Source organism: Dendroctonus ponderosae, unplaced genomic scaffold, assembly GCF_020466585.1.
Source record: "Dendroctonus ponderosae isolate FM_Combo_2020 unplaced genomic scaffold, Dpon_F_20191213v2 Dpon_F_20191213_2, whole genome shotgun sequence".
NCBI classification, from domain to species: domain Eukaryota; kingdom Metazoa; phylum Arthropoda; class Insecta; order Coleoptera; family Curculionidae; genus Dendroctonus; species Dendroctonus ponderosae.
This window is the reverse complement of record NW_026018165.1, coordinates 11,349,891-11,359,354: the sequence shown is the minus strand read 5'-3', so window position 1 is coordinate 11,359,354 and position 9,464 is coordinate 11,349,891. Positions and strand designations below refer to the sequence as shown.

Sequence of the window (9,464 nt, the reverse complement as noted above, 5' to 3'; positions counted from 1 at the left end):
TACCTACTTTTCGATCTGTTTCTATTTCTTTACGCTTGCAAAAGTTAATTAGAACAAAACAAATCACAATGACATCTATTCAAAATAAGTATCAAAACTAGTTCAAGTATAGCTATTCGCGAGTTAAACTACCGATTTTTGCCTCTGCGAAACGTCAAATTACTCGTTGTTGAGTGACAGTTGAGACTTGTCAGGCTTGTTTATTTATTGGAATTGATGACATTTATAACATAAAACAATGCTTACCTACTTTTCGATCTGTTTCTATTTCTTTACGCTTGCAAAAGTTGATTAGAACAAAACAAATCACATTCAGATGTAAACATCAATGGGACACCTATGTCAACAAAACAACTGTCAAATTACTACTTAACTTGTAGTTATAATTTTAGCCCCCGGAGGGCGTCTAAACTTTTGAACTCGCGAATATCAACATGGTTTGATATACACCCTGACGACTGTCACGGCATTAATGGCACCGTGTGAACGAGCCTTTAAAATATGAAGTTAAAGCAATTGTTCCTGTTATTTCTCAGAATCGAATTTAAAATAATATTCGATACGACGGCGAAATCCGTTTTTCAGTTTTTTACGGATCAAAGCCTAGGGATTCCGGTAAGATATCCATAAACACCCTTAAGACGGATTAATCCAACATGAAAAAATTTCCTGGAATTTAGAATTCGTTTTCTGAACTGTCGTCGTTATTTCCGGGAGTTGAGTTAATATCACTTATTAACACGAAAAGTACGGGTAATCGCCGAATTTCCATTTTCTATAATTTTATCATAATTCCCCGCGTTTGCGACGTTGTCATCTTAAATATTTCACTATGTTTTAATGTACCATTGTTGCGCCGATATAAAGCAAATGCATGCAATTCAATTCATGAGCGCCATGTAATTGCATTTGCAATAAATGTCTAAAAAGTTTTACAAAGAAAAGTTGTTTAACAGAAAATCACTTATTTGATTGATATTATTGCTTGTTAGATGTTATGTATGCACATACACTCACTGTATTATTACACATTCGACTTTATTAAAATATAATATCTATTATTTCAGGCATTCCAGTAAATCATCAAAGGTTACTATTCCAATCAAATGAACTAAAGGACACCACAACACTATGCGATTCAGGTTTAGAGAATGGTTCGACTTTAATTCTAGTGAATTCAATGCGTGGAGGGCCGATAATCATGAGGAAATTGCCGGGAAGCACCGAACAATATTTATTAAAGGAACTGACCGGGATTTTGCATAACGCTGGGTAAATTTTTACGGTTTGCCTCAAACGTTTTTAGTTGATTTATCATTGATTTCTAGAGAGGAAATGCTACGATCTAACGTATCCCTAATCCTGTTCAGGAAAGGTGATATCATTAACTTTCTACGTGTGATCGAAAATGAAGACGGGACTTATTCACCATATAGCGACAACCCGATTTCACCGCCTTCCAAACCATCACGCAAAGAGAAAATAGATGTTTTCGATAGGTAAGTAAATATTAAGTATTTTAGCTAAGCTTTTGTTTTAATACAGAAAATATATGTGTATATATAAAAACAATGAGTCGTCATGGATAGACGTTAATATAAACACCTAACTTAGATAAAAGTGTTTCTTATTGGAAATTTATCTAAATTTAAAGTTTAATGTTACGTACAGTTTTGGTTAATGTTTTGTATTAATTGTATCGGGTTTAAAATGTCAACAGACAAAAACCTAAGTCGGTTTTAAAACAACACTTTTAAATGTTAAAACATTATATTTAATAATTCATACTTAAGTTGAGTGTTATGAGTTCATAGGCTACGGGGTTTATGGTGTTTTAAGTTATTTATTGCGCGATTAGGTACTACATAGTTATAAAGTCCGTACAAGTTTGTAATGATTTCTCGAAATATTTATGTGTAAATACGATCAAAATTAAAACACATTTTATTTTGAATAATAGTATTATTAGTAGTATTATCACCATATCTTGTAATATGGTAATAGTTGAGTAAATTAGTGTCGATAAACAAAATTTGGTAGATATGTTCTGGCATACAGCACATTTTAACGATGTTGAGTATATACGGGTAGTACAGGATAATTCAAATTTGGGGTCATTCCTCTGGGGGTGTTTTGAGAGTACAGGAAAAATAGAAAAATAATTAATTGTTATTATTAAAAACAGATATTTGCAAAAAACTAGATCAGAAGGACGCAACGATGCTTTTCAAGGTAATCTGCCTTATTAACATTACGTAATTACTTGTTGCTTCTTAATTTTCAAAAACTCCAGTAACCATAAATAAACAGAAAGGGAAAACTAGTGTTGGTTTTTGGCGTCCTTTGTTCCATCTTGACTTTCTTGTTAGTTAGTCTAGATTAGTTTATTATTTATTATATGGTTATAAATGATTTCCCTGTTTAATACCCTTCTACCGGTATTCACAAACATTTTTTTACCGTACCGCCTATGCCCTTTTTTGTTTTTTTACCCAAGTAAGGTAACTGCACAAAGTTAACCCTAATATACTTAGAGTCCGTAAGTTTCAACAGCTGATTTATCGATTTTAAAAAGTCAAATTTAATAATTGCACATCAATTTATTCAACACGGCGCAAACCATATATAAATAACCATAACATAACGATACATAAATGCACCCTAAATCCAACTTCGAAAATATAAATTGTACTTCGAAACCTGCTACGAACCGCATCGCCGACGCCAGCGCCAAATCCAACTCCAACCTTAAGTTTATAAATCCGGCTTTATACAACTGAATATTAATTCAAGTCAAATCAGGGTATGTTTATTTTTATAAAATCGTGAGGATGCTTCAATTTTTATTGTTTTTCGCTGTCGCTCCAGTCTCTATACCAGGAACTCTGTGAATTGAAATTAAAATCGCTTTCATTTTTGTCCACGCTTGTAATTTGATTTGCAAGGAAGTTCTGCCGCTCTTCTTGGCTTCAATAAGAAATTTATCTATTTCGGCAATAAGGCTGCTTTCCTCTTTCCATGATGCCACGATTTTTACGACACGTACGACATACAACAATAACAACTCGCATCATACATTATCCAACTTTGGTCTGAAACGAAATGTTATGTTCTGTTAAGCCTAAATTTTGGCAATTGTCGAAAATAATTCAAATAGATTTTTCAGGGTTGCCATATCCCTACAAGGTTTAACTAATCCACCGCTGAATTTCAACGATGCATAGTAGTTGGGTTCTTAAACCAGATTAGTTATTAAACGCGTTTAGTTAATCGGGATTAAGGGGCTGGCAGTGCATAGTTGTTCAATCGCAAGAGGTGTTTGAATTTCTATCAGTTTAACTTCAACCATGTTTGTGTCAGTGTAGTCACTTTACTAGGCATCTATCGCAGCATTATGTGCTCACATTTTAAGAGCTTCCCGTATTCGGTTTATTAAACCCTGGTCAATTTGTACCGGTGTTCGGTAGATCCGAGATTGAATGTATCATTGTGTCCTGTGTATCTTACAGACAGGGTAGCAATGTAGCCCTTTCTCCAGTCTCTGGGAAAGTGTCAGTTTGAGTACTCCTGGAAGGCTCTGCTGCAAGTATTTTAGTTTCGCTAGGTCTGGCACCCGAGCAGCTATTGTCGTCCACTATCTGCCTCAATTCCTGGACTCAATCGTCCAGTGTCTCTAGCCCTTTGTTGGTGTAAGCTTTTCGAATGCTCATGTTGTTCGAATGTTCATTAGGCTACCAATCAAACATGAAACCATTTCAAAATAATACTTGAAAACTTTTTTTTGTCGTACTCCTAAGTGATTCCCTATAACTCCTTAACAGGAATGACGCCAATTTTGAATGAGCATGTTTTTTGTGGTAAACACTGACTTGAACATTGACCAGTTTTTGAACAGGTGGATTATTACTGCTAATAGGCACTTATGGTTGTTTATCAGTTTTCCAATTAATGCAGTTATGGAAGGATAAAGGCGAATAGATCAATTATCAATTGAAAAGTTATTTCCTTGTACTGAGAAATTGGTGTTCCATAATATGTTTGTAGGTTATGCTTTGTCTATAGAACCAATACATTTGTTTGCTTACAGGTTTTATAGGTTATATATCTTTTTGGGCAATAGGCAAGTGAAGCAAACATCAAATCATAATAAACCAGGATAGGCTATGTACACCTAGACATTTTCGTATTCAAGGTACGGTTAATAGTACAAAGTGGCAATTTACGTCAATCCTATTAAAACAATTTTTTTTAAATTAATCTATATTGCAAAATGCCACTTATGGAAGTAATTTGAGTTGTGTACGGTGACCATATTGTACTTCCCTCAGCGTTAGAGAATAGACCGAAAATGGGCCCCTCTGATTGGCTGTCCTTGCAATGTCAAGTGCGCAATAATATTAACACTTATAACCATGTTTTGAATTATTTTAATTATATCAACAAATTGTTGACTGCATAGAGCTCTGGTATTTTATATTTATTTCTGTTTCATCTGTATTTCTCAGTCTCAAACCGCTATCCAAGTATTCTTATTTTTTGCTTTATGTTAAGCGGCAGCTCAATGATTGATTATGCTTTTTTCAAATAGGTAAAGGCACCAACTCCAAAGAGTAATTAGTCTTTGCCAATACTGAAAAAATAAATATTGTTATTGGCTAAGGTATGGTAGTTCGGTCGATGGTATTCTTCATACTAAACGTCACATGGCCAGCCAATAACAAGGTCTTATTTTCGGTCTATTCCTTAGAAATGTGAATCAGTTTTAATTCCAAGAAAAACACTGGAAAACATGGCAATACGTTTGTCGGTGTCATTGTCTTAACATTGTGCAAAACATGTGTAAATATAACGTAAATGTTCCAAATATAGTTCTGAAATGCAAACCGAATCGTTTATATATTTGTGCTGTATGCTGGAAATAAAGTCAAATTTTCTTTTCATTATATCTTAAATACGCGCATATAAGACCTAATCCTAAAATGTACAAAGCGTTAAGCTCCCGCAAAGAAGATAAATCCCGTAGGCAAACTTTACTTAGAATTTGTATAATAATCCAAATGTTTATTTGGCATCAATATTGATAACTGACAGTAAATAACGAGTGTATATCGACTTATTTTCTGTAATTATTTCTGTTATTATTTATGTTATTAAAAAAATAAGTAACTTTATTTCAGGCTCAGTGAAGATACAGAAATGTGTACTAAGATCGCTACGTTACGTAAAAATATGAAGGAATTGAATATGAAAAAGCGTATTAGAAGTAGGTTCTCCAATGCCGATTGTGCTACTGCGGGTCAGGATGCGATAGGTGGTGAGAAACCAAATGCGAATGATGAAGAAAATTACGATTCATATAAATTGATGGAAGAATGTGCTGTGGTTTCCTTAGATAACTTTAATTTAACTATATTCGAAAACACTATGTGTAAGTATTTACTAACCCGTAGGAAATAGTGTATAAAAACCATATTTTGATTTGCGTAATCTGTTAAACGATTATTCAACTTTATCAGTAACATTTATTGGTTTCATCATTTTCCGCCACAACATAATTTTTTCTCGATTTTCAAATTGTCATTAAATATTTCTTCAGTATCGCACCTATTTTTAGCTCTTGTTAACACAACTCACTCATTTTAGAGATTTGTAGCTATTATTATTTTCACATACATAATAATGAGGGCTCATTATTGAGGTCCTTCAATCCATATTTTTGAATTCCAGATGAAGCAAGTCAGTCTGAAAGTGAAGAGATTGCTCTTAAAGATAAACATCGTACGAAACCTAAGGTAATTCAAACAGTTCCTGCCAAAGAATCAACCTCAAAACATATCTGTAACGAGAAGAAACTCCAAGAGACTCAACCCCGAGAAAATTTATCCAAAACTTCGAAAAGACGGGAACTCTCAACTGAAAAATTTGAGAGAAGTCCTGAGGGTTATTTAACGTTCTCCAGGAATAGAAATTTAGATAAAATTGATGATTGTCAGACTTCCAGTCGTATGAACAGTAAAAGTACGAATTACGACGAAACGTTGCGCAGTTTAGATATCAGTCTTGGTAATTCTTGTGTTTTGCCTAGACTGACCAACTTAGAAAACAAAGAAGAAGTGTCGTTGACGTTAAAAAATAGCCAAAACCAATTTCTATTAGAGGGTTTACACTCTAATAAATTGCCAGATTTGCAAATATTGGAAACAGGTAATACTATTTCTTCATTATCAACTGTATCTGTATAACGTGAGAGACAAGTTTCTTTGATAACTGACATTTCAATATAATTTTCAGATCATTTTCTTACCAAGGACATAGGAGATAGAGATCAGATAGCAGAAAACAATGTAGGATGTAATCCGAATAAAACGGATAATGGCATTTTAAATATACCAGAAGCAAACACTGTAGGAATGAGTTCATCAAGATGTATCGATGCTGCTAAGCGTTTGCCAAATTTGACCAATAGGATTGGCAGAAGAGCATTTGGTTCGTTTACTCCAGATTTAACCTCAAGAAAGTCAAACACAATGGGAAGTCGAACTGCAAATTCGGCCAGTCTCATGAGTTCAGTTCCTTTAGCCAGTAATTACTACATGCCAAGTGGAAATAGACCGTCCCGACCGCCTTCAACTATATCGCCTCGTAGTATGGGAAGTGTTCAAAATAAGCAATGCGAACATAGGAGGTAAGATACAATAATGGTTAAACGTTTATGTGCAAATGCAAATGTTTCCCTGAGCTGTCTTGATGCTTGAGAACAAAGATGTGAATTGAGATTATTCAAAATCGAAGTCGTTTCTCTGGAGGTGTTATTTGGGGATGTTAGGGAGAGCAGATTAAATAGTTAACAAAAATTATCTCACTAAAAGCTGAAGTATTTGCACAATTATATCAACTAACTAGATCAGAAATTTGGCAACAATATATTTGATCCGAACCTGGAACTGATGTTGTTCTCATTAACATTGTCTGAATCTATGTTGCTTATTGCGGAAATCAACATTATCAAGGCAGCCTGAACGGCAAAAAAAAGTTGTAGATCAGGTTGAAGCCTTTAAATGATTTTCTATGACTGTGGGTCTTTGGGTAATTATTATATTAGCCCGACCCGAACGTGCGTTTCTGTTTTTATAAAACAACGGATTTGTGCGTGAGATTTTGGCAATCAATTATTTTACTAGCAATATTATAGTAATTCGTCCACTAGTCAAACGTGTAGTAGTTTTTCGGACGCATGTTGTTCGGCAAGTATCTAAACATCTGTAATACTGATTAATTGTACTGCAGTCAGTTCTGTTACAAGGGCAACGCCGAGTTTGCTGTCTTTGCTCGAGCAGTATGGACTTTTTGGTTTGTTTAGACTTTCGAAGACTGTTTTGGCAAAAATATTGCAAATTTGTCTTATGCGAAAGTTTCCGGGGTCCATAATGTCCAAAGTGTAAATGAAATTTTCGTTTATTTTTAATACATTCATAGTTATTACTGCAAAAAAAAATGGGTTTGGGGTTTTTTATAGATCGATTAATCCGAATTTCCTATAGTGCTTGTAACTTCCTAAACTAGCTTGTAGTTCCCAGCGTGCAATAGTATGGAGCCATTTAAAGCACCAGAACTTTTAGCTGGTTTACAACTTTTATGAATTATGAAAGTATGAAAATATGTTAACATTTCATAATTAATAACAAACTGTTTTATTTTTTTGCAGCTACACAATGGATGGTGTAGGCAATATAGTTTCTCATTCAAGCAACAGTCTCGATACTTCGGTTCGAAATTTTACAAGACTTGAACCTATAAAGAATCTGACTAGCAGTAGATGCGAAAGTCCTGTATCGGGAGCCGCTGGCGGTACGTCTGTAGAAGAAATGAGTGCTCAGTTCGCAGAACAATTACATCTGCTCGATGGCGAATCTGCTACAGACGTGTATGAAGAAAGTTTGTCTGTTCGTACACGGAACAGGGTTCACCTAACTCGGTTATTAATTGCGTCTGAAGGAACCGAAAGGTCAAAAAGTTCATCAGATGGCATCGAATTGGACAAACATACTCAGGACTTTTGGGAAATTCACGAATCTGTCAGTAATAGATTAAAGCGCAGTGCCACCTGTAAGGTAAGCAGATTTGGACTTCCCGTTGATTCATGTTCACTTTCAAACTGCATTGCTAAATAATTTAAAACAGTTATGTAGAGTAATATGGATTGTTGAAATTCAAGCGAGATAATTCAATTTAAAATAAAAATGATCCCTAATTCTTAAAAGCGGCAAGCTAACGTTCTACGCAATTGTTTTAAAAATGAAACAGCGCTATAAATGGAAATAAAATTATTAATCTTTGCATTAAGTTGCAAGCAAATATTTGTCCAATTCCAAAGTGGAGCTCAAATAACCTATTGAAAATTGAGCTGTACTTTTGAAATTGGAAAAAAATCTGAAACTATATCACAGATGTTGATTGGACTACTATAAATATTAAATAAAAAAATATATTGAAAATTATAACCTTGCGCTAATTAATAAAATTTATTTACGGAAAATGGGATTTTATTTCTAATGCGAATATTATTAAGATTGCTAAAAGCTACGTATCTAAATGGCAACAAGTGCTGATTCAATTATTGTTCAATTTTAACAAGTTAAAATATCTCAATGTTCAAACAGTTGCATTTGAAAACAATTTGAACATTGGGCTCAGTTTAAGTTAACAATAACGTTTCAAGGTTGGAATGCTGCAACGACGCCAAGAAGTCGAATATAACTACGACAGCTTGGGTAATTCACAGACCAATATGAAACCCGACATAGGAAATTTTTCAAAATCATCTAGCGATATTGGAGTATGTTCAGGATCGGCGAATTACTGCATACCGCAATACATGGCGGCACCCAGTGCCATTCCACCACAGTATGCGCCAAAACACCATCCTAAATATTGTGATTTATTTTTTACGGATGAACCTCGATCGCCTTTATATAGCAGAAAAAATAAGTAAGTAATATTGTAATATTTAGCTTAGGAAATGAGTTATATATAGGGTGAAATCTTCCGGTTTCATTGCCTGTAAATATAGTAATATAGTCAGTCTATCAAAAATACAATTAGAAGAAATTATAAATTAAAATTTCGATTGTTTTCGGAAACACGAAAGAAATGACTTCTGAAATAAAATGGCACTATTTCTGTTGTTCTACTGCCAATGTGTTCTGTCGTAAAAAGTCATTACAAAACGGATTCAGCGTTGTGATATTGAAATTAGCAGAAGAATTCTTTAATTTGCGAATATGGCTTATTGCTATTTTTTATATGAATTTATTGGTGCTTCTATTGATGAATGTAAGTGAAATGTTTTGCTCCTGAAAATATTTAAAATTCCACAGTTCATACTGTGTCCCCGTTTGATCAAATATGACTATGATGTATCGGGTTGTCCGGAAAGTTCGTGCCGATTTTGAAGGAAAATTGCA

General features: G+C 34.1%; 1 protein-coding gene across 1 annotated transcript in view; it reads left to right on the top strand.

Annotated features, from left to right (window-relative positions):
* LOC109546301 overlaps positions 1 to 9,464 on the top strand; it is a 520,465-nt gene that overhangs the window by 2,175 nt on the left and 508,826 nt on the right. Inside the window, exons 3-9 of the mRNA XM_019917221.2 lie at positions 1,068 to 1,272; positions 1,329 to 1,499; positions 5,178 to 5,428; positions 5,728 to 6,204; positions 6,292 to 6,685; positions 7,706 to 8,111; positions 8,720 to 8,988. Coding sequence (XP_019772780.2) covers positions 1,068 to 1,272; positions 1,329 to 1,499; positions 5,178 to 5,428; positions 5,728 to 6,204; positions 6,292 to 6,685; positions 7,706 to 8,111; positions 8,720 to 8,988 — 2,173 coding nt within the window. The remainder of the gene's footprint in view (positions 1 to 1,067; positions 1,273 to 1,328; positions 1,500 to 5,177; positions 5,429 to 5,727; positions 6,205 to 6,291; positions 6,686 to 7,705; positions 8,112 to 8,719; positions 8,989 to 9,464) is intronic.